Consider the following 27011-nt stretch of genomic DNA (forward strand, 5'->3'; position numbering starts at 1 on the left):
TGCAGCCACCAAACAATACCAAAACAATATAATACACAGAAAACACTGACAAAAACAATGGCCATCTAATAGGAAACCCTTAGGTTACTCCCAGCTGGACACGGTTCTTTCCACAATAGACTGTTTAAAGCAAACAAACAGGTTTCGAGTGAACTTAGCAGACCGTTTGCTTTTTAGAGTGAAGGCAAAACAACATTTGATAAAAATGCAGTACATATATAAACTAAATACATTATCACCCAATCCAGGACCTATACAGTTTTTTATCCACTCATGCACAATGCCAAACAGAAAAAGTACATAGAGTCCAAAACAAAGCTTAAAAGAGAATAGATAATGTGCTTGCATTAAACTGTGTGGAGAAGAAAATTACCTTTTGTCAGTTAACATTTCAGTTAACACTTTCCTAATGACTTTTTGGTCTCAACTGCAATTGGATTAACCAATAATCTCATAGCCATAGTTTCCTAAACGACCTTTTTTTCTGAGGAAAATGTCAAGATAACTAAATAAAAACGGACAAATGTTTGGAAGTGAGCCAATCAGAACTAATCTCCTTGTGCAGTACGGTTAGATGCAAACATTTGATCTACCCTGGGAAATCAAACAACCAGCAACCATGCTCCACGTTTCTCATGAAAACACAACAAAATGTCAGCACTTGGGAGGAAGAGAAGACTAGATATATGGGCACATATTGCATTTGATGTCAAGGAAAATGAATAAAGTGTGTGGAGCAACTGTCACTGCTAAAAACATAACAAACCTTTACACTCTATATTTTTGTCAACTTCAGATTTATTCGTCTATAATCATATGATATGTAGACTAAAGTAATTTAGATGCATAAATTATGACTTAAACTAAATGACATTTTAGTCTAAAATGTGACTAGGAACACATAGTTCATAGTCACATTGACTAAAACCATCAAAATTTGCTGCCAAAATTCATTGATAATTAATAATTGATAAATTGATGTCATTCTAAATACAGTTTTATTTTCATTTTGTAAATTCTAGTCATTATTAACACAAATGACAAAGTAAGTCGCTACCCTGTGAGCAAACAGTCAGCAAAAGTTTCCCAGTCAGTCCCTGGTCACATCTGGTTTGAAAACGCCATGATGGTGATGACAAGAACACCCTCAGCTCAAAGCTTCACAATGGGATCTTACTAACCAACATCCTGTTAACAGGACACCACAGTACATACATCTTGTATAGACGGTATTTGAAAATTACATTCATCAGGTGACCTAAAAGACATCTGCCATCTTGTTAAAGAAGTAGTCTATGCATTGCTAGCAGACAAAGTGGGTAAGATATGCTAACATGACATTTTCTCTCACAGCCTAATGCCTGTGTGTAAGATCCACTCTTATTTAAGTTCTGTTTTAGTCTCCACCAACTACGACAGAGACACAACTTTTTCACTGGAATCCATTTTTCTCACGACTGATGAAAACAAAGTTGATGAGACTGGATCGACTGATTAAGTCATGGATCACAAAAACAGAGTAAATCTCAGAGGAACTCGAGTTACATGAACTCTCTGTAGGTCGTAAGCTAAAATGCAATTGGTGTACTTTATATGGTATAATTTTATTAGGTGCCAATAAAGAGTATTGATTCATTATTATTGATTATTATTTCTTTCTATGGTTACAGTACAATACCCTCTTCACTTTTAATCTTCCTTTCATTGGGCAGCCAGCACAGTCCAGATGAAATACTCATCATACTACTTAATAAAAATATTATATTATATAATATTGGGTTACTGATTCCACTGGACTACTTTTGGCATTGCTATGGCATCAAGGAAATATACATGATCATATTTTCAGCAGCTGCTGTGTTAGACAATGTACCTTGCAGTGTCCTGGAATCCTTAAAAAGCCTACACTGTGGCAGTTTGCATGTGTCCATTACTTTGCCAGTTCCCAGTGTGCTAAACATTAGGCTTACTGCCCAACAACAGAATGTGCTAGAACTAACTGGTTCCTAACGCAACCTGGCCACCGTCTGCTCTTATCCATATGGGCAATTTGTCTTCTGCCCTCACAGTGAAGTGAAAACAAATGAGCACACGCATCATACACGCTCTGTCTCTTTCCCAAAACACCACTGCCCTCATACCAGCTCCTCTTCTCATTTCCTTTCTTCATGTTCTCACTGGTCTCTTTTTCTTTTAATTCCCTTCTATTGTCTCCCTCGTCTCCATCTTGCTTCTTACGCTTGCTCCCATCTCTCTCATTGGTTTGCCCAGGTAACATTTCTACAAACCCTGAGCCCTTCTGATGCCTCAATGTTCACTATAGGGAAATTCTTTCCTCTGATGTTTTCACAATCCTTTGCTAAGTAAGCCATTTGGCTTCTGCTATCGCCACTGGAAAATTTATTCCACCCAAAGATTTGTCCACGGATCATAGGAGGGGAGCATAAGACTGAACAAAGCAAATATAATGCTGCAAAGTCATGATTTCAGCAATATCTTACATGAAAGGGAAATGGGAGGGAAAGTTCATCTTTCTGCAGAGGAAATGAAATTCCTGTAGTTGGTGTCAGGAATTCTTAAGAAAATGTTGAAATGATAATGATATTTTTCTGCACCAGTTTGTGACATAAAGTTGTGACGATCCTGACTAAATGAGATGAAATTGTTTTTGTAACGGTTGTTTTTGCTGGAGAATTTGCCGAAGCTGGAAATATTTAAGACAGGCAGTTAAAACGGAGGCCACTAAAATCATGTCTTGATATATTTAACTGTTTACCAAATCAGGAGTCGTCCAGCTTAGAGGAAAAACACTGTCAACCAGTTGTATAACTCTGCTTAAATTACAACAGATGGGAACAAACATAACATAGATGTGAAAAAAACAACAACTGGGGATTGTCTGGAGTCAGTTGCCAATGGTTACACCGATAACAAAGCCATATTACTAAACAAGACAGCACAGTTAAACTAATTATTATTAAGGTGATGTCGGACTCTACAATGAAACGTGTACAGTGAATTTCCTCAAATGTGTGCTAGTGAAGAAAATGAAAAAATGTTTCTGGCTTAAAGTCAGAAAAATGATGAGAGGCAGCCAAATCGAAATTGGCAACTGGCCATCTAAAAAGATAACTTCACTGGTAATGATGTTTTTAGACTCTGCATGTACTGATCCTCCACCTCAAAATAAGAAACAGCACAGAACACAGAATCATTCCAAATCACAGACCACTTTCTCACAGCTCTAAAAAGTCAGACATCACTATATCATCACTTTTTATGTGCTTAAAACACTAGCGTAAGTTGTTAAGCTGTTTTTTAACTGCTTGATTAGGTGACTAAGGATTCAATAGTATTTGGCTGCATGACCAGGGTGGCTGTATGACCAGGGTGCTCATTACTAGGATTTTATCAGAATTTTCATTAACTTGTGCTAAGCACTGGTTATAATAACTTTGTGTGTCATTTTAGATATTGGCAGTACTTGCCGACTGCCATTATACCAAGCACATGTCTTTCAAAGGGGAATGTAAGACTTAAAGTGCACATCATCATTGGGAAAATGAAAACGTGCCACCATGATTTAGATGTAAATCATATCATGAGATATGTACATAGGTAATGCAATGTACATATCCCTGCTGTTGAAGGGATTTTTCTTATTTTCCACATGTGCAGCTATGTTATAAGAAATCACAAGAGAATTTTCACAGGTTGGGGTGGTTGGTGGACTAAAAGGAAGTGATATGAACCTTAGAGTTTTTTTCATCCTTCTTAGTATTCAGAGTTAACCGTTTTTACAGCAAGAATGCTGATAATGATGTCACATTTTCAACATTCAATCCATGTCTCTCTTTTTTTACATAAACAACAGAAACCACAACAATGGTTTATCATGTGACATCAACCAGTCATGGGTACAGACAAAGATTTATGAATAGTCAGCAAAATATAACACAAAAAGTTTACCATAAAAACTCCCACCTAGTTGTATCACAGTGTCTCTGCAATTTGTCAGCACAAAGAAAAGTGCATAACTCTTCTGGATCATCCTACACATTTTTGTGTAAACTGGGTATAAATTATTTTTTCTCTTTTCAGAACTTGCTGAAATTCCTCAAATGAGCTGTCAGATGATGACTTCAGATGATTTAGCAAGCATGTTGTGTGAAGGATTCTGTGACCTTTGGTCTTCATCTGGCTGTATTGTTGTCGTTCATCCTCTCCAGCAAAATTTCTGCAGAGCAGCTCAGGAATATATTCACACACAGAGTAAGCGCAGCCTGAAGATTTGCATCGCAGGGTAGTACTTATAATAGCACACTGCATGTGAGTGATGTTGTTGCATGGCTAGGCAGCATATTAATAGTGTACTGTAAGTTACGGAGCGAATTAAGCATTTCTGCCAGATTCCAAAATTCTTTCCATCTACTTGCAAGAGTTTGACATTTATAATAGCAATCACAGCAGCAAGAAGACTTAGTACTCCTCCTTCATGCTGCCTCTTAGCTTTAGCCCATCTACTGTGGATATATTTTCACTTCACTGTGTTTAAATCCACAGGGGAACTCCCGTTAGGTTCACACTACCTTCCCAAATCCTTATGCTGATTGCATGGTGCCAGTCATTAACAGCAGGGTATTTATTGGCCCAGTTAGTGGTACCTATTCTGTGGTGCCTGCTGCTTCATCGCTGCCAACATTCCACCACCACCTGCTTTTCAAAGTGTTCTTGAACGTGTTTGACCAGAGAGTAAGGGCTGACTCTGTAATGCACTCGAAATCCAGCACGATTCATAAATGGGAAAAATGACAGTACTGATTACTGTAATTCCCTCCTATTTGGTCTCCCTAAAAGGTCCCTTCATAAACTCCAACTTCTTCAAAATTCTGCAGCTTGGGTCATAACTTCCGTCGAGAGCTCATATTACCTCAGTTCTTCAGCAGCTTCACTGGTTGCCCGTAGAAGCCAGGATAAATTTTAAAATCTTACTTCTTATATACAAGTGTATCCATAAATCTGCTCCTTCATATTTGTGTGACCTGCTCCATATCACCACTGTTTCCCGCCCTCTCAGATCATCATCTGCTATTCATCTTACTGTTCTGTCCTCACACCTTAGTACTATGGGGAACAGAGCCTTCAGTCGCTCTGCTCCCCGGCTCTGGAACTCTCTTCCTCCTGCGCTAAGAAATATTGACTCCCTCTCGGTATTTAAGTCACAGCTCAAAACACATCTGTTTAAACTGGCTTATTCGCTTTAATGCTGATTTTATCTGTTGTCAAGCTCTGTTTTGTAATTTTAACTTATTTTATGTATTTTATGACTACTGTTCCTTTTATTAATTTTGTTTTTTGTAAGGTGACCTTGGGTTTCTGAAAGGCGCCCTCAAATAAAATGCATTATTATTATTATTATTATAAAGTGGAAAATGGATGAATATGCATTTTCTGCAAAGGGCAGAAAATGCATATTCAAAATGCATACACATACATATTCATCCATATGTATGTATCCATATGTATCCATATGTATGTGTATATATATATATATATATATATACACATTAGTGCTGTCAAAATGAACGCAGATTAAGCCATCATCACTGTTGGCTTAATCATCACCCAACACGATACAAAACATTTTATTAATGCATCTGGAGTGCAGAATGACTCAAAATCCCTGAACTGTTCCTGTCAATGCATTTCGGGCTGTTTGTCCAAGTAGAGTTACCTTTGCACATGCGCAAATGAGCAGCTGAACCAATCAACTCAATTTGGAAGACGATAAACGCATATGGGCCTTCTCGATGGGAAGTTTGAGTATAAAAAAAAAATAACAAGACAGAACAGTCGACCGACATAGATTATTATGCACATTGTGCAAGAAGGAATTTTCTTTTCACCAAAGCACTTCCAGCTTAAAATATCACATTGACGCAACGTATACGTTAGCCAGGGATGCTGCTAGCACTTTGGCTAACGCGTCACCCAGCTTGTGACAAACCACTCACGGACTCAGTAAGTCTACCTCGGATATATTGACAGACACAATTGCCAAGTGGATTGCAACAAACTGCAGACCTGTTAATATTGTTGAGAACACGCACTTTACATAGCTTTGGTTCCTCATTTCAAGGACTTGAAGTGCCTCCGCAAGAGTGACAGAGAGAGAGTGGATAAATGTTTACAGAGCTTTTTGTCGGTCTGCAAAATGAAATGCGATTAATATAGATTAAAAATGAATGATATTTAATCGTGATTAATCAAAATTAATCCACAGTAACCCTGTGATGAATCTGATTAAATGTTTTAATTGTTTGACAGAACTAATATATATTATATATTAGTGCATACTTACCTATTAGTATATAGGTTTTTTTTCAAAGTTGCATTTCACAGGAGAGAACCTGTGCTAAAAGATCGAAGAAAACTATTCAGATTCTCTTTGAATTTAAGCATACATTCTTTGTTTATTCTCCATTTATTTCATTATATTGCATAAATGTCTGTTACAAGCTAAAATATAAAGTTGAAAAAGTGTAATTGCAGCCAGGCTATCGATCAAGTAATTGTGATTAATCGTGATTAATTACAGAAAATTGTGAGATTAATTAGTTAATTTTTTTAATAATAATAATGGATTGGATTTATATAGCGCTTTTCAAGGCACCCAAAGCGCTTTACAATACCACTATTCATTCACTCTCACATTCACACACTGGTGGAGGCAAACTACAGTTGTAGCCACAGCTGCCCTGGGGCAGACTGACAGAAGCGAGGCTGCCATATCGCGCCATCGGCCCCTCTGGCCAACACCAGTAGGCAAGTAGGGTAAAGTGTCTTGCCCAAGGACACAATGACCAGGACAGAGAGCCCAGGGATCGAACCGGCGACCTTCCGGTTATATATATATATATATATATATATATATATATATATATATACCATGGAGGGTTTCACCCCAAGTCCAGCACCCGGAGGCTGTACGCTAAGCGGAAGGAAGGGGGCCGGGGACTGGTGAGGGTCAGCACCACAGTCCAGGATGAGACAACGAACATCCAAGAATACATTAGGAAGATGGCCCCAACTGACCGAGTGCTCAGTGAATACCTCAGGCAGCAGAAACCCAAGAAAGAGGAGGGAGACGAGGAACCATCATGGAAGGACAGGCCCCTGCACGGTATGTACCACCGGCAGATAGAGGAGGTGGCTGATATCCAGAAATCCTACCAGTGGCTGGACAAAGCTGGACTGAAAGACAGCACAGAGGCACTAATCATGGCAGCACAAGAACAAGCTCTGAGTACAAGATCCATAGAGGCTGGGGTCTATCACACCAGGCAAGACCCCAGGTGCAGGCTGTGTAAAGATGCCCCAGAGACAATCCAGCACATAACAGCAGGGTGCAAGATGCTAGCAGGCAAGGCATACATGGAACGCCATAACCAAGTGGCCGGCATAGTGTACAGGAACATCTGTGCCGAGTATAACCTAGAAGTCCCGAGGTCAAAATGGGAGATGCCCCCAAGGGTGGTGGAGAATGACCGAGCTAAGATCCTGTGGGACTTCCAGATACAGACGGACAAAATGGTGGTGGCTAACCAACCGGACATAGTGGTGGTAGACAAACAGAAGAAGACGGCCGTAGTGATCGATGTAGTGGTTCCGAATGACAGCAATATCAGGAAGAAGGAACACGAGAAGCTGGAGAAATACCAAGGGCTCAGAGAAGAGCTCGAGAGGATGTGGAGGGTGAAGGTAACGGTGGTCCCCGTGGTAATCGGAGCACTAGGTGCGGTGACTCCCAAGCTAGGCGAGTGGCTCCAGCAGATCCCGGGAATAACATCGGAGATCTCTGTCCAGAAGAGCGCAGTCCTGGGAACAGCTAAGATACTGCGCAGGACCCTCAAGCTCCCAGGCCTCTGGTAGAGGACCCGAGCTTGAAGGATAAACCGCCCACAGGGGCGTGCTGGGTGTTTTATATATATATATATATATATATCTGCAAAAGATGAATATTTGTAGCTTCTGTTGCTACTGTTACTGTATGCTATGTTAGTACCGTGAAAACGACTCAGCCACACAGGCACCCTAAATAGGTTAGGTCATTTATTGCAACACAATGTGATAACATGGCCAGTGTAGCCAATAAATAACATCTTCCCTCTACATTACTTTCATTAATACGTTCCTCTTGTTCTCTTTTTCTGACATATCCCACTAAGCGTCACTTAGTGGTAGGCCATTCGCTTATTTTCCATCAGCTTAAAAAAGGATTATAATATCGTGATATAATAAATTAAACACAGTGACAGCTGTGTTTAATTTGAGTAGAAAAATATATAAAAATTCTGGAACCATCCTCTGAGCTGTGCATATCACAAGAAGATAGCAGCTTGAAATGAGCTTTAAGAGAACAAATGTATTCTTGCAGCAGGAATCCAATTTGTGCCAACAGAAGGTATAAATGAAAACCTGTGTTCAGAATGGAAAATCGGGATACTTTTCATTAAAATTGGTTAAAAAAAAAGAAGAAGAAGAAAGAGCGAGGGACAAAACATGCACTGTAATTTAAAATCCTTAAAGTTTTCGTGTGTTTAGAGGTTAAATTAAATTATGCTCGTAACCACAGAAAGCCAACATGGCTGTGAGCGAGTTGCTCATGAAACTCTTTTATTGGAGTGACACTTGGAGAGAAGCGTAGCATGTGCTGCTGTGGTTTTCTGAGTACGTTTTCCTGAGTGGGGGGTGGAGAGTGTTTTATTCAGAAAACCTAATCTTTTGATGATGAAATAAGAGGAAAATATTGCCCGGATTTCCATTCCATGAGTGTTGTATCTAAAGTAATCTTCTTTGATGGAACGATTCTTTTTGATGTTTTATTGTCTCTGCGAAGCTCCAAATTCTTTTTCTCTCCACTTCTCTCCGTTACTGTGACACACTAACAGGTCTACTGCTGTGTGATTGTTCTCAGTCTCAGCAAACTCATTTTCACACTGAAAACTGTATCTATATATAATACAAATAGGAAATACAGTTTCCACATCTCTTGACCTGACTCAGGTCATGTCCACACTAATGACTTTGTTATTTTCAGCGCAATCATTTTGTTCTTTTAGTACAAGTGCTTTAATAAGATGGTTTCAGCAATAGCTACTCTTACAAATGTTGTACAGATATAAATGTCTCCTTTACAGTTTGCCTCCTTGTTGTTGTCTGTCCGTTTTCTCTTGTACCTTATTAGCCTTTGTTTGCAGGTGTGTACAGTCTGTATGCCTGATTATGTGTCCTTCCCTTTGGTGTGTATGCAGAGATGAGCATAATGGAAATCGCTTTGACAAGCATACTGTAGATTCTTGCAGTCCTTGGTAATAGGTACATTTTAGTGTACAGTTATTTTTCTTCTATTTATCCACATTCTCAAAGTTTTTTGAAAAGTATTGATGCATGTTTTAGTCGTGACTTATAGGTCACCACTGGAATCCATTGTGATTGCAGCACCTGAAAAGAAAACGGACGTTGCAGCTTCTCAGAGCCACGTTTTAAACTTGCTGGTGGTGATTTTTTTTTCCAAATTCAGAAGACCTCAAGTGTCATAGCTCTTTAAATTTTGCAGTTCTATGTGAACTTTTAGAGCTGAAGAACTTGGGCATTTCTTGGGCAAAGACTTCTTTTCACTTGTTGTTTGTTATTTTACGGTTTTAAACCGGATAGAGGCCAAATGGAAAGGCACACTGATTCTCACCCACACATTCATATATCTCTCTTTTTGTGTTTCTCAGTCTGTCTTTCAAAAATATTTAGTTTGCTTCATATTTTCAGCAGTCAAACCTCACTTTAAGGCCAAATACTATAGCTTATACTGAAGGTTAATGTGAAATCTCATTTGAAGTGATTCAATTTTTTAAGGACAAGGTCTCTTTCTTTTCACCTGCCACTTTACCGACGTTTTATTTCACGCAATTGCTGCCGGCTTCCTTTTTATAAAGGTAATGCATCACTCATTATGACTTTTCCCCTGAATACCAGAGGCTAATTCATTATACCAGTCCCGGGTGTAGCCCTAATTTGCGGATGAATTCTGTAGTGCACTGAAAAGCTAACGGAACTAAATTGCTTTTGCTGATAAGAGTCAGTGTTTGATGATTTGTTTGAATGTTTTCATGTATATGTCTTTTCCACAAAGACTTATTCACTGCCAAAACCTGCACAGAAATCATAAACGTCTAATATACAGTAAATATTTAACATGAAAAATAAAAAGACATTCCTTCACACACAATTACAATATTTATCTGCTGGTAAATTCCAGACTTGTAGCCATAGATCATACCAGACGTTGTCAAGGCGACCAGACAAATGTACTCAGATTAGAAAAACATAAAAAATCAACTGTATAAAATATGAATTTTGACTTTTAGATATGGTTTAACATTTTTTATGTTGTACATATAGGAAAATAGAGCGATATGTAAAACCTTGCACTGCAAAGTGATAAAATATAGCAAATAAATGTAAAAGATGTAGTAGTGCAGAAGTGAAATGGAGTATAAATGTCGAAGAACTATCGATTGATATATACATTTTTTTTTTTTTTGTGTCCCGTTTGGATCTTTAGCCATCAGAATTGTTGTCTTATGGCCAAGAAAGATGCCAAGCGGATTTATTTTACCACGTGGATCATCATGGTCTTGCCATATTGGTCCATTTGATTGACCTTTATTATAATTATGAATTTATTTTATTTTCACTTGCTACAAACGGGACAGACATGACTGGGGGATAGGACAGGGAGAAAGAATGAAAGAAAGAGAGGGAGAGAAAGAAAACCAAAGGGGAGAAGAGACGGTGAGAAGGGGGGGAAGCTGTGCCAGAGAGGACCGAGCTTCAGACCCAGAGGCCAGAGGCCTGAGGGCATCCCACTCCCCGGAAGGAGCCCAGCCGGGCCACAGGCGCCCGGCCCCGCCAATCGGCCACCAGGAGTGAGCCGGTACATACATGAGCGCCCAGCCCCAGACGACAAGGACCACCAACACACCAACGTCTGAGGGCATCAACCACCGGCAGGGAGTGTGGTGAGGGGAGATAGGCCTCCGTACTTTAGAGGGCCTGAGATGTACCCAGAATATCGATTGATATTTAAACAACAATGCAAAATATTAATTTTCTAAAAACCATTGTTAATATCGTACTATCATGCACAAAACATCGCCATCTAAATGTTAATTTTCTCTAAAGCAAAGTAAATGATTTATCTAAACTTAGCACAGAAAGTAAGGAAATTCATGTTTGGTGGGTTATTATTTGGTACAGTGCTTCTTGTTAATAAATGTTGTGCCATTGGAAAGCCTGTTTATTTCCCCTTTTACAGTTAATGGTGCCACGTTTGGAAGGAAATTGCGTTTGTAGATTTAGCAGCAGAGTTGAGGAAAACCAGTGCTGGTGGTGTCTAGCAAAGGTTCAAAGATACAGTCTAATTACACAAATCAAATCTTTACGTTTCAAATATTTTTAGCTTTCACTAACCACACTGCATCCACAGGAAAAGAACACACAGAAAATCCATGAATACATTTACATATGATGGTATTGTTTGCAGGCTCCAATGTCACTCTGACAGCAGCATATATAAAAACAGCCTCTTTTTTCTTTTTTTAAAGTCTAGCTCTCTGTATTGTCCTGTGTGTTTTTCTCTTGCCTTCTGTGTACATTTGAACCCAGTTGGTGTTTAAAACCAGCGATAATGCACACAGCAGTTGGTGTTTCTTTTGCTTTATCCCTTTGTGAAACTAAGAGGTTAACATATCAAACAGCCAGCAAAGCCTCTGAACCTTTGTGTGCCTTTATGTGTGTCAGGCAGGGTGTGACCCACATTTGTTTGACGGCGATCTGTAGGAGTTATGGTGGTCAGACAGCACAGAACACACTAACTCAGAATACACACCATGTACCAGGAAAGTGTTCCCTGCTGTGCAGGCTGTTGCCTCCTGACTGTTTCCATCACAGAACCACAGGCCTGTTTCTGCACTGCTGCTCTGTCCATGCTAAGCTGTCTGCCTCTCTGATAATGTGGACCATAGAGAAAAAGCCCATAGCCCCCTCACATTCCACACGATCATACACACACCCTCCAGCCCCACCCAGCGCCTCATCAGCAGCTAATCTAACTCAAGTCCAACACAAGTAGAAGTGAAAATTAAGCAGAATCGCTGTCTGTCTCTCTACAAGAACTGCTTGACAGCTCTTCTTTTGTCATTTCAGACAGATGAAAATTGAAAAGAGTGTGATTATTCCATGCGGTTTTGTTGCTTTGCAGTCTGATTCAGCCAGATGAGACTTTTCTTTACTGGAGTTTGAGGTGATGTATAGTTTGAATGAATAAACAACAACAAGCATGGTTAATGCTGTAGTGATTTGTTCGCTCAGTTTGTACTTTAGATTGATTTTGGCGTAAAACATCAAGCAGCACAATAGAAATGTATTCAGTGTGGTATTATTTAACCCCTTTACTTTTCAAATTGACAGCCATATGTTAGAAAAATACTATGTACTATTGTTGTAAAGGACAGATAGGGCTGTGTCCACCAATTCATTTATTGAAAATATCTGTAATATATAGATATGTGTAATTATAATGAATAGAATAGAATAGTCCTTTAATTGTCCCACAAGGGGAAATTTGGTTGTAACAGCAGCCAGAAAGACACATTACAAACAAACAGTACGCAGGACACAGAACAGAAACATACACAATTTTTCTTACATATTTACATATGGATAATGGCTACTATAAACAGAGGACTGTACAGTTAATAAATTAAATATAAACAACTACAGATAAGAGGCAAACCAGGTTGTAGTGCGAATCGGTTGATTAAATTATTGCAGTTACAGCGCAGATGTGAACATCTATGATTGTTGGGAGCAGTTCTGATTGTGCAGTCTGACAGCTGCAGGGAGGAAGGACCTGCGGAAACGCTCCTTCATGCATTGAGGATGCAGCAGTCTGTCACCGAAGGAGCTCTGCAGTGCAGCAACATAATGAATATATAATTATTATTATTATTATTATTATTATTATTATTATTATTATTATTATTATTATTATTATTATTATTATTATTATTATTATAATGAATGCATATATTAATATTAATTAAAAAATTAATGCAAATATGACAGATTTGCAAATAATTGGGCGATCATAATTAAGTGACTGGTCAGTTCCAACTTCCTAAAAACTAACCAATCATCAACAAAACTCCAAAAGGTTTCTTAAATATACGAAGTAACAGCTCTAAAAACAATATCTACACAAATCCCACTCGTGCAGGTGAAAGCCCAACCTCATCTTTGTCACTCCATACTTTTTCCACCACAGGATGACGCATACTATTTTAGTATTTTTCCTGGTTTGTGAAGCTATCACATTGCAATTTTGTTACTGGTTATTCTCAACGATACCAATTACATCAGTAATATGATGGTATAAGGATCACACTAACACGATGATATCAGATACAAAACAACATTAAACACACTGGAAAGTGCAGATGTCATGACCTCAACCACTGATAGTTTTCACGCTTGTTTAAGGCCGTAGCAGCTGATGTAACTTGTGCAATGATGAGATTAAAGGATTTAACAGATTATGGGTAGCCCAGGAAAATGTGGCTAACATGTATTCCCATCTCCATTACCCCTGATTAAAAGCTAATGAGAGCAGCCAATTTTACTCTTGCTCTGTGGAAAGTTAATGCAGAGAAAAGCCTGCCAGTGCTTATTTTCCTTAATGATAATCAGATATTAGCATTAGTAAGGTCACGGGAGTACAATTAGAAGCCAGACAGAAGTGCTTTTTACATGATGCAGAGTTGCTGTGTTTACTGTGCGACTTTTCGCAGGCTTCCTTTCTCAATGACACACAAAATTAACAGGACATATAGAAATAATTAAAGTCTAATTGCACCATTATGTGTTTGATCTGGACCATCACTCTCTTTATTCCTCTATCCATTGTACTATTATATGCATATTATCTTCACCATCACTAATCAGATTCTGGAGAATGTTCATGAAATTATGTTCCTCATTACACTGATTAGCATTTCTATTATTGCACCGCAAAAGTTTCTTATTTTACATCATAAGTCACATGCAAGGTTGGTTTTTTAAAATGTTACAACAATGAAGCTTTAATTAAAGAGAAAACAAAAGAAAAATGGGACTTAATGTTGATTACAAGAAAATGGATTCAGACTAAAAGAAGACTTTTGTTCTTGCCTGCGTCTGATTTCTTGAAGCAGTACTTTTTGCAAGGCCTCTTCTGGCATTTTTCACTGCCACTCTCATTGTTTTTGCACAAATATTGAGTAGGATACGTTGGCTGAAATGTACAAGCACTTTGTTGTCCTGTGATTGAATCATGATATGAGTATCTAGAAATATAAACGTATAAAGAAAGTGCATGCTCCTACAACACCAGTGCACTGTTTTTGTAGTTTTAAAGACGGCAATTTCAACATGTGTGAATTGTCGTCATTTTCGAACTAATTTTAATTCGGTCAGTACATCACCATTTGTGCATTTTCTGAATTTCTGTTTGAAATGTATGGCTTTCTGGCTGGACTATAGATAGTTTTTGTTTAATTGTGAATTTCTTTGTGTGTAGAAGGCAACAGATAGCAACAGGTTTGTAACTGATGGCAGCAGATTTGCAGATTTTTTTAAATCACAGTTAATAGCTGCATTATCACAAACAGATTGCATGTATTTGACATTATGACTTCAATGATTCTATCTTATTGGAGTTTTACCATCATTTTTATACAAAACAGTCACTTTGAAGACAGCTCAAAAAAACTGTTTCTTGTATTGATCAGTTAATAACTGTTTAATAACACTATAGAGTAGAAAGAGTGTTTCTGAAGGTCAAAGTCAGACACTTATGAGTGTATACCAGGGAAGCGGAAGAGAAAGAAAAGTGATGACGACTCTAAGGGGTCCTAAAGAACAGTAGAACAGTCAGCTAGACTTTTCTGGGGTTCTTTTAAAGACGTTATTAATCTGTCATCATAAAGTAATGTTAAAGATTAAAACCTTTGAGTTCTACTAGATCTGAAGACAGAGACCTATTTTAGTTGGCTACACTTTGTTCAAAGATTATTTAAGTTATATTTGTCTATATTTAATATTACAAATAAAAATGTTCAAGCAGTACAAAATACTTTTACACCACTTGATAGATGAGAATTTAAATTTGCTTCCATCCAAAAAGTTAACATGGATTTTATTTGTATTTGTACTTGTAATAGTACAAATAGTAAATGATTTATCTAAACTTAGCACAGAAAGTAAGGAAATTCATGTTTGGTGGGTTATTATTTGGTACAGTGCTTCTTGTTAATAAATGTTGTGCCATTGGAAAGCCTGTTTATTTCCCCTTTTACAGTTAATGGTGCCACGTTTGGAAGGAAATTGCGTTTGTAGATTTAGCAGCAGAGCTGAGGAAAACCAGTGCTGGTGGTGTCTAGCAAAGGTTCAAAGATACAGTCTAATTAATCAAATCTTTACGTTTCAAATATTTTTAGCTTTCACTAACCACACTGCATCCACAGGAAAAGAACACACAGAAAATCCATGAACACATTTACATATGATGGTGTAAGGTACAGCGCCAATCAATGTAACAAAAAAAATGATAACATTATAATTTAAAGTATTGAAATCTAAAATATGGCTTGCACATATCTCTCTTGCATGAAATGAAAAAATCGATTTATCTGAGCAGAACTGTGATTCATGTCTGTTCAGTGTTATATTTTTAGGGTTGGCATGGTTTGCAATGGTAGGGGGGGGGCAAGGTGATTTTTTTTTTTTTCAAAATACCCGGTGGCAGCCCTGACTGTGTCCCACATGTCTGAGAGGGAGGCCGGTACCCAAATTACACCACCTCTGCAATGAACATTCTGACCTATTAGGCTACAGAGCTTGGGAGACTAATATCACAACCATGAAGAGTAAGTTAAGCAGCTATTACTCTGTCAACAAAAGGGTGCTTGTCATAAAAAAATGCTTATGAACTCTGTAAATGTTCTTAAAATGATCAGTTGTCTCTGCATGGGGAGAAAAAGCCCTTGAGGTGCTTAGATGTTGCCCCGGGTTCTTCTGTGGAACCTTAGAATATTGCAAGACATACTCATTGTTGGTCATCCAGTTGGATGACCATGCCTATAGAATACCCAGTTGTCCTCTCACTGTCAAAAAACCATGACTCAAAATTTAACCTCCATGTTTCATTCCATTTGTGTGTATTATTTGTATTTCCTCATATCAGTCTTTTCACCATGTGTGTGAAAATCAGAGGGTTCTTTATTTATGCACAATTCTGTAAAGGTTCACACACTTTCCCAAACTGCAGAACCTAAATTCAGTTCAGAATAATCTTCTTTTCTCCTTATACTGTATTTTTTCCTTCATACTTCAACATGCAATCTCAAACTGTGAGCAGAATTACAACCTTCTTCATAATGGATACGGTCGAAGTTCATTATATACTTTATACTGCGCTTATCTCTAATCCTCATCTACCGCTGTGTAACATAACATGTTAAACCGCAAAAGTTACCAGCACAAGATAAGCATAAGAAAAAATGTAAGATGTGCAAAATATTAGTTGTACTGCTGCCTCCTGTTAATGTTCATACATTGCACTGGTTGTGTGTGAGTTTGATTTCATTCTTATGCTCATTTAATACTAAAGCAGCAAACAAAAGACCCACAAAGGCAGCATAACCTCCTGAACTGAATGGCTCGATTGTGTCTTTTGGATAGTGAAGCATTACAACTCTTAACAACTTGGTGCGACAAATGCAAATGGTCCACGTTAATGCTAGTTTGTTTGCATAGCATCTATGCCAAGAAAAAGAAAGAAAAAAGAAGCACAAGCCAAAAACTCTGCAACTCAGAAAAAGGGGCAGATTCTCCCAAAGATGGCATCATATGACAACCTGTCCCACTTATGTCATAAAACTTCCACCTGTCATTTCACACTACACTTCCCCTTCATCTGTAAGTGATGCTGTTATTTCCATTTGATTCAAGTTGATGCAGAGGGATATGGAAAGGAGGAAAAGACAGCAGAGAGAGGAAAAAGAGAAATGGAACTGGCCAACTAAAAGAAATTTTGCTTAAATGCATTTCAAATCTCCCGCTGTCCAAGTGACCCGGGGAGAAGGAGGGAAAGAGACGAGCTGAGTGTAAAGAACTGCAGACCAGCTGGTGACAAATCATCATACACTGCCACAAAGAGAGAAGACAGAAAAGAGCAGTTGCATGTCTGTATAACACAGTCACCATCAACTCTTATAACAGCATAAGAACAAACAACAAAAAAACGCCACGAGTGATTGGAATGGATCATCTTCAGGCACGTCTACATTAGCGACAGAACAAATGGTGGTGACAGCTTTCATGGCTGGAGAATCTATTTTTAAAGAGCTGGAACGGAGGGGAAGGAAACGACAAGGCAAAGTAAAAAATCGGAATATAAATATAGATGTAATCCAAGTTGAGGAAATCGAAATTCAAATTGCAGCCTCAGCAGACACAGTGTGCATCTATCAATTTTGGTATTAAATTTGGAATAATGATAATGGTGACAGGGGCCAATATGAACTCTGGACCTGGCACAGGACTGCACTGCATCATTTATAGAGCACATAGTGAGAACCTGCTGGCTTAGCATACAATTTCCTCTCAGCAAGGAAACTGTCAGGCCCAAAATGCGCGTTCATTGTCAGAGGAAATTTAATAGGAAGCCTATACACAAGACTGAATTTTCCTCTTCTGTACAATTATGTGATATCAATAACATCAAAAACATTTTTAACTATCCATCCATCCATCCATTCGCTTCCACTTATCCTTTTCAGGTTCGCGGGGGGCGCTGGAGCCTATCCCAGCTGTCATAGGGCGAGAGGCAGGGTACACCCTGGACAGGTCGCCAGTCTGTCGCAGGGCTAACACATAGGGACAGACAACCATTCACACTCACATTCACTCGCACATTCAAACCTAGTGGCAATTTGGATTATCCAATTAACCTATCCCCACAAGCTGCATGTCTTTGGACGGTGGGAGGAAGCCGGAGTAGTAGAACCCACGCAAAACACGGGGAGAACATGCAAACTCCACACAGAAAGACCCCGGCCTGATGGTGGAATTGAACTCGGGACCTTCTTGCTGTGCGGCAACAGTGCTAACCACCGTGCCACCGTGCTGCCATTTTTAACTAAAGTGCTATCAAATGAAGCACTGACAAATAAGATAGAAAGTCTTCTTTTGCTAATGTTTCACCTTCATTGTGCAGAATGACACATGCATGCACTTTACAGCAGGTACAAGTAACAAGGATGTTACTTTCAGCTGCCCCACTATGTGTTTCATCATATTATTGTGGCAAAACAAGTGACTAATAAAAGCTGAGTTAGTAATTGCTAGGTTATTTAGCATTAACTCTACTGCTCGGGTTTATATTTGTAATTTCTCATTAGTCTATTTTTTTAAAGGAAATGACTGTTAACAGTACAAAGTATGTGCATTGTAGACAATGTCGAATCATTTTGGCTAGTTGTTTACAAAGAACCTAAAGAGGACACGCAAAGGGCTGGTGTGACAGAAGAATATCCTCGGTATAGAGAGACATGGAGAAAGATGATCCACTTTGGCAACCCCTGAGCAGTAAGAAGGAGACAAATAAGATGGGGAAGAAGAATACGAAAAGTGAAATTGAGAGCTCCAGTAAACAGCTAACAAATGCAAGTTCAAGGTTTGGAACTGATCTTTTATCTCCTTTATTTGAAACAGGATAATGAGAAAACAGGCCTCGCCTAGCCGTGAAACTGCTTGTCACCCAACGTCCAATTAAAAATGGCTGTAAACAGTTCATGCAGTACTTTTGTTAAACCCTTGAATTAAAGCTGAAAGTCTACACTTCAGTCACGCTTTGATTTAAAATTCACTGTGGCGTTGTACAGAGGCAAAGTTACAAAAACTGTGTAATTGTTTAAATACTTCTGGGCCTAATCATATCAATCCAGTTCTGAGGCTGTCTGTCCAATGTGGGCATTTTTATACTTCAGACAAATATTAAACCCTAAATTCTGATAAGGTCGTTTTGTAATCTTTTGCCCGCAGCTCAGCTTTATGACCTTCATGCAGCTGCAAGCATTACTGAACACAACATAAAGGGATGTAAAGAAACACTGCCAGAGAAAGGCTTTGAGGCTACTTTGTGTTACAGAGAAGAGCTTCTAGGCTTCACCTCTTCAGACCAAGTGGTTACTGATGAGAGTTAAAAAAAACAAACAAACAAAACGTGGCCCACCAGGCTGAATTTTAAAGCCCAAATTATGGAAAAGGGACTAGTAAATATGTGGTTGCTAAGCTTCTGTTTTTACTACTATTGTTACCAAATAAGCTGGCAGGAGATCCGAGCAGTGTAATGTTTGGCTAGAGCTAAAAATGTATATATGCAATACAATTACTGTACCATACTTATGTAATAGTTCAGATTAAAAAAACACAGGGGACATCTGGTAAATGGACTGGATGGATCTAACATTCACACATCAATTTACACTTTGGAAATGCAGACTGGAGAAGGCAAGGAACAAACCTCAAACCTTCCTATTAGTAGATTACTTGCTCTATCTTTTGACCTACAACCACCCTGAATACAAACACATATACCCTAAGAAGGGTAAGGACTGAATCCTACAGATACAACCGATGAGTCCTTAAAACTGGCACACTAAGCCTTGGTAAAATTGCGGTGTCCATGTGCATGCTGCAATTGTAACTTTTTCATTTAGACTATCTGGGCTTATTTCCGACAGTAAATCTTGCATGAAACAGTTAAACTGGAGGATGGGGAAGACCATTCCCTTCTCATGTTTCTGCTGTTTTATTTATTTTAGAAATATTTCTGATGCTGCAGTTCTTGAGGCTGACTTTCTGAAGTACATTTTAAATGTTAAAAAATAATTTTACCACTTCCTGTTTGTTAACTGGGCTGTCAGGAAAGCCATAATATCTTTCCACTTACACTAATGTTTGTAAGGCTAGAAAACACACACACACACACACACACACACACACACACACACACACACACAGTAATTGATTGATTAATTGCAATCTGTGTACCACACAGTCAGAATTCTAACTGGTTTGTAAGGGATCAATTACTTATTTCACCAAATATAGTATATACACACACAAAGGCATATTGAGTGTGAGAGCAGCTAACCTGAAAGACAGGATTAGGGATGGATATCGAAACCCGGTTCTTGTTGAGAACCGGTTCCCACTGTTTCAATTCCTTGGAATTGTTTGGCAAACGATTCCCTTATCGATTCCAGTCGCCCTGAATGACGTTGCCACATTGCGGAGCGTCATTTACCTGACAGGAAACGTGGCGCCTAAGCGGCTAAAACGCTCAAAAGTTTGGTTATACTTTACGAGAACGGACGACAACAGGGCAACTTGCAATACTTGCAAAGTAGATATTTCATTTAAGGGAGGAAACACTACGAATATGCAAAAGCTCACAAAACACACGATGACCTTAGATGAATGTCGTGTTTTTAATTCCGCTCCGGACTCGTGAATCTCAACCCAGCAGCAGCGGTAACGTTTGCGCGTCCTCTCCCGTTAATGCGGCAGGTAAATAATCAACTAACAGTGCATATTATGTTAGCACGATCTGTCTTATTACAAACCTGCCATTACTGTGCATTTAGTGACCATGATGAGAGAGACAGGCAAAGTCCCAAAGCTAGGTGAGTGGCTCTATCAGATCCCAGGAACAACATCCGAGATCTCTGTGCAGAAGAGAGCAGTCCTAGGAACAGCAAAGGCAGTGCACAGGACCCTCAAGCTCCCAGGCCTCTGGTAGAGGACCTGAGCTTGAAGGGTATACCGCCCACAGGGGTGAGAGGGGAATTTTTTATAGCTTCATTTAATGTGTCCACCTGTCAAAATGAACTGTTACTCGTTTATATCTTCAGATATTATATTGACGGTATTTTAAAAAAACGCTTGCTTTATTCTGGCAGATAAAATGCATTATCCATTCCCTCTGATCCATGTTTAGTCACTGTTTAACAGATTCAGCTAAGAGCATGTTTTGTTTCGATAAATTTGCAAAGACTGAATATATCACAGCAACATTCTAGGCTTACTTTAAAATAACTTTCCCTCAAGATAAAGACATAAAATGTGTCAAAACCATTCACTTGACATTAATTAGCTAATTAAATGTCTAAACTGGAGGCAAGAACTCGAATCTGCTATAATTAGCTGTGTTCAAAAGTATAAGTTTCTTTCTTTCTGTTTACTTTCTATTGGCCACAATCCTGTTCTTTTATGAAAAATAAAGAGATGCTGGAAAGTCTAGTAATATAGTTTGATTTTCACCCATTTACTTGACATTTTGAAGTGGTTCATGAATTGTGATTATATGTTTTATTGGTTAATGCCCTTTCATTTTTTCAATCAGCATTTGGCTATTTAATCTTTTGTTTAGTATGAACTTTGTGCTGAGTGTTGACATAAAAACAAAATCTCTCCATGATCATCTGGGGTAAAATTGTCCAGAAACATTTTCCTTCAAAGACCCTGGTCAACTGGTCATCTCAAGAGAATCAGAACACATAAATGTGCACTAACTAACAGTAAAATGGATTTTAAATTCACAATCACCTAACCCTTAGGCAGCTGAAGAAAAAATGTACATCCAAAAAAAACCAAACGTTTCTTCTTCACTTTCTTCTTTGAGAATTTTGGCAGAAGTGAAATAACTTTACACTTCTTTCACAGGAAGAGAGATATGAGCATGTGCAAAGTTCAAAAACAGGCGTGTTGGGTTAACTGTTGGTTCAAAATGATGTGAATGAAAATGTGAACGTGTTAGCCCTGTGATGGACTGGTGACCTCTGTCACTAGCATCCCTGAAACACTTTTTTAACCATATGGATAAGTGCTAAGGATAGAAAAAAGGGGCAGAGAAGATTCTGTGTCAATATAAAATGACAAAAACATAAAATCCACTTTTGAAATAGTCCACTTAAAGAGCACTTCAAGGAAGAAACAGAGCTAGTGATTGCCTGCACAGTACATCAGCCAAGAGCATGCGATGTTGCAACATTTTAGAACAGCATTTTAAAGAAGTTTGAACATTTGAACAGCAAGCTGAAGTAATTTAACAGAGCTGTAAAAGAAGAACAGCTGGTAGATACAAAAATCTTTGCAGATAAAAAAAAAGGAATTATTTTTAAAAAATGAAGATGCAGGAAGGAAGAAGACAAAGTCACACCTATTTGTCTGCACAAAAGACAAAGAGAGTCTGTACATATTATATGATATGACAGAGAAAAATGGTCTCACTAAAAAACCCCATGCACTAGCCAGTGCAGATCCCTCTCACCTGTAAATCTTGTATCTGGTAGAAAATCCCTGCTGGAACCTCTCTCTGAACTCGGTGTACTCAGGACACCTGTGGAAAGGGCCCTTCTCTGACAGCAGCCAGTCCAGCTGCCCTCCGCTCTGCCTTGTGCTAAAACCCCATGGTGAGGAGCCAGAAGGGGATGTGGAGGAGGAGGAAGATGACGAAGATGAGGGGGACGAAAGGGATCCATGCGGCACCTTTCCGCCATGTCCCCCGCTGCCCACCTGTTCAGCTTGGGTAGGCCACGGCAGCCATAATAACATCCACGGCAACCATAGGAGCATCAAGGATGACGCCAACCATCTAGCAAGGCAGGCGGAGCCATGGGAGCACCTCTCTCTTCTCATTGGCCAAGGAGTCGCCATGGTCCCAGTGGTGATGTACTAGGGCACCTGGGACCGGCATTTCTTCTGACAGTCACCTCCCGCTGGCCTGAATGAAACGGAGAAATGATAGCATGCTGAAACATGTTTTGTAGTAGGAAGGAATTTCTGTTAATTCATAGCTTGTTGTCCTTGACAGACATTGTTGTCCATATATTGTGATTATGAAGGCAGCATAATGCCCCTCTAAGTGGTGTTTACAAAGTTAATATCAATCAAATCAGTGAGAGCGTTTTCATGTCTACTTTGAATGTTGACATGAAAGATATTCTGTGCACGTCTAAAGACACACATAATTATTATGAATAACCATGATCAAATACTAAATGGAGGTTTGCTGTTGCTCATACAGGGAAGTTCAATTATCATGAAACTGCATTTACTGCAGTGCTAATTGAAACTGTCCTTCTTCTTAAATGTGGACAAAATCCAGATTGTGTTTCCTTTGCTTCTGTATATACTTGGCCACATAAACATATCTTATATCTGTCTCTTATAGCTGCGTTGACCACAAAGGCATAACATCTGTTTTCACGGCCTTAGAGCAAATCAGCATCACTCCTTTAGTCCACATGGTGGTGATAATAGATCAGAGGTTGGTGAGTAATTGCCAAAAACCTTTCATTCTTGGAGTTCGGTTTTAAAAGCAGCATGTGTGACTAATAATGTCCATAGCAACTGCAAAGCCTTATTGTCTTCCTGTCATCCACACAGATCAGGGCTCATGCTTAAACACGTGCATGTTATGCCTTCCACCATTACTATGGGTGTGAGAAGTTCCTGTTGCAAATTTTTCAAAGGTCACAGACAACAGAGGACTTTCTGACATACTACTTCAATTGAGTTTAAATTAGTTAATACAGAGAAATTGCACCTTTTCAACATCTGGCTAGAATGCATCCCTGATTTCAATCCCTCTTTTAGGCCTCGGCAATACCATTAGCTTTTTTTGCTATGAGAGCTATCCAACCCACAAAAGATGCACAAGTGTTTGAGTGTGCTTAAATGCCTACACATTAATCTCACAATTAGTTTTGATATATACATCACTAAACCTAAACAAATTTGCTTTGGTGTGGAAATTATCAACTTATTTTTATAATAGCTTTACTATTTCACCACTTGCATAGTGTAAGAATTTGGTTGTTAACAGTCATGCACAGTTTGTTTGTTTTTTTCCATATCAAAATATTTCCATTTTTATTTGTTTGTTTTTGGTTTTTGGTTTAATCCTTGGTATTTCTTGGGATTTTACTATCTTTGGTGGGTGCTGAAAAAAGTGCCTAATGGAACAATTGGCACACAGTAACAAGTGCTGTTTTGTTTGACACCATAATGGGCTTCAGGAACAGTCTAGCGACTTCTTAAAGGTACAGAAACATACGGTTTCTTTTTCTGGTAAATAGATGTGGAAAAGGGCATGTGGAATTTCGTGTGAGAATAAAACTTCAGGACGGGATTCATTTCAATTCAATTCAATTTTATTTGTATAACACCAAATCACCAAAGCAGTTGCCTCAAGGTGCTTTATATTGTAAGTTAAAGAACAAGAAAGACAGAGAAAACAAAGAAAAAACTCCAACAATTAGGAAGCACTTTGGCAACAGTGAGAAGGATAAACTCCCTTATAACAGGAAGAAACCTCCAGCAGAACCGGGCTCAGGGAGGGACAGCCATTCATCTCCTTGAAATCAATGTTTAAACTTTTCATCATTAACATTCATTAACAGTCATTAGTGCACATGGTCAAACTTCATGACATTAATTTTCAGACCTTCTGTCCTCAGTAATAGTAACCCACATAGCAAAACTGGTACGGCCCGGATCTGGCCCACGCAATGTGCTTACACGTGACCCGCAAACAATAACGGCCCTTTGGTGGACCAGATCTGGTTTCCTAGTGGTGGCCCACACATTTGCCAGCACAAGGCCAGTTGCAGACACACTGCTGGCCCAGAACAGTTTCAGCTCTGGCCTCAGATGTCAGCCTAATGTGTACCTGAATCAAGCCATGTAATAACAACATGTGCAAGAACATAATAGCGCATAAGGAACAAGACAAAGCTCTGTTCAGACAATGAATGGACTGAATCTTATACACCCCTTTATCTACTCTCCCATTTTAATCAAAGTGCTCTATACAACATGCCACATTCACACACCTTCTCTAAACTGAGTGCTTCCTAACTACATTTATACTCTTGACATGCAGACTGGGGAAGCCAGGGATCGAACTACTACTATTCAGATCAGTAGGTGATCTGCTCTACCGCCTCAGCTACAGCCACCCAGTGGAAAACATGAGTAAATCCTCACTAGGTTTTGGATAAAGTGTACACTCACAAACCTGTCAAACTTGCATTTGAAACATTGGCTACCACAGCCGTATAGTATTGCAACATGGCATTTGGGTCTTCTAACTAAAATAGAAAAATAGGAACATAAATAGTGCCTCCATTGCCAGACCTGGCCCACATCTGGTTGACAGACACCCTTCCATGACACCAGTCAGTCAGAAGTGCCAGCTTGATGCCAGATCCAGGGTAGACCTGTTTTCTATGAGCCTAGGCCACATAAACCAATCCACAATCGGGCCAGATATGGCATGCCGTCACATAAACAGTGCCATCTAAGCCAGGCCTGGCCCATATCTGGATGACACACCTCTTACCATGCCAGAAGTCAGCCAGCAGTGCCGGGTTGACACCAGATCCGGCCCAGACCTGTCTGCTATGAGGGAATGTATGACTGCAGATTCACTTTGGGGGACACGTGTTTGCAGCACTAACACTCACCTAAACCAACTGTGGGAATCTTTTAATCTCATTCAAGTCTGTTAACCTTGATCTTGTTTTGTCATGTGGTTTTATAACATAGATCATCCTGTAATTGTGGATAATGTTTTAACTCACTTGTATGTTTTCAACCTTTGGTCCCTACAACTGTAGGAGGTTCAGCTCTTCCACAGATACACTACAACACTACAGCTCTTTCCTCTGCTGCTCACAATCTGGGTGTTCAAGAACTCAGTGTTTCTTTTCATGCGTTCTGTACTTGTGCTTTCGATTAGGCTCCACCACTCAGAGTGAGATTTAAATCTTATCCCTGGCTTAATGAATCTGTTAGGGTTGTCAGGAAAGAGAGGAGAGGTGAACACAGCTGGAGGAAAGTTCCAAGTGTCATTAGAAATTAGCCTTTTTCTTTGTGCATGCTTAGTTTAAGTCAAATTATTATACCATATCTTTTCATTTCTATGCAGATGATTTAAAACTGTATTTACCTGGAAATCACTTTTCCATATGAAGGGTCAATAAGTGCATTTTCATTTTTTTGACTTCCCACTGTTAGTTGAGAGATTAAACAATACCCTGTGCTTTTAAACTCTTTTTATGAAAAGCAAAAGAAGACGCATCAACAATTTGAAATGTTACCACTTTAAAAACAATTGTTGTCAAGAGCAGCTTCTTTGAGCTCAGAACAATCTTGACACTAAAATCCTTTTTAAAACCTTCTGATCTGGAAAGGGTTGAGCATGCCTTTGGTACAAAACTAAATTACTGGTATGACACCAAGGGCACAAAAACTCTGCATCCACAGGAATAAGGATTATCCCCAGGAAGTCCTTATTGGACTGCATATTATTTCGATTTACTGCCATGATTCAGTGTTAATGCAAAAAGGAGTGTGACATTTATGCAGTGAGGTGGAAAGAAAAGGTGTGGAGAAAGCCTGGTTGTTAAGTGCATTTGGATTCAGCAGAAAAAACATGTTTCCCGAGCTTGATATGAAATTTAGGGTCCTTAGCATATTATACAAGTGCAATATCATGGATGCTGTATGTAAGATATTAAATGTGAATGATATCAGCTACAAGTCGAAATCAGGTAAAGATGTGTTTAATCCCATAGTAAAACAAACCGTTGCACTGATCACAAGATGTAAGCAGCAAGGAAGAAATAATACAGTTTTGTATTTGCACAGTTTCTTCAAGGGATTGATTTTTTTTTCTTTTGACTTGTTGAACATTGGTCTAAAAGCTAGTGAAGGATAAAGCCTCTCACTTGTGTGCTATTGCCTGTGCATTTAGCCATTCATTTATATACTTTATGAATTAT

At 38.9% G+C, this 27011-nt stretch overlaps 1 protein-coding gene across 1 annotated transcript in view; it reads right to left on the minus strand.

The window, feature by feature from the left end:
• Positions 1-27011, minus strand: part of brinp2 (bone morphogenetic protein/retinoic acid inducible neural-specific 2) — a 298504-nt gene that overhangs the window by 166143 nt on the left and 105350 nt on the right. Inside the window, exon 2 of the mRNA XM_026148790.2 lies at positions 22493-22945. Coding sequence (XP_026004575.2) covers positions 22493-22878 — 386 coding nt within the window. The 5' untranslated portion in view covers positions 22879-22945. The remainder of the gene's footprint in view (positions 1-22492; positions 22946-27011) is intronic.

This window comes from Astatotilapia calliptera, chromosome 18 (genome assembly GCF_964374335.1).
Source record: "Astatotilapia calliptera chromosome 18, fAstCal68.1, whole genome shotgun sequence".
Taxonomy (NCBI): Eukaryota; Metazoa; Chordata; class Actinopteri; order Cichliformes; family Cichlidae; genus Astatotilapia; species Astatotilapia calliptera.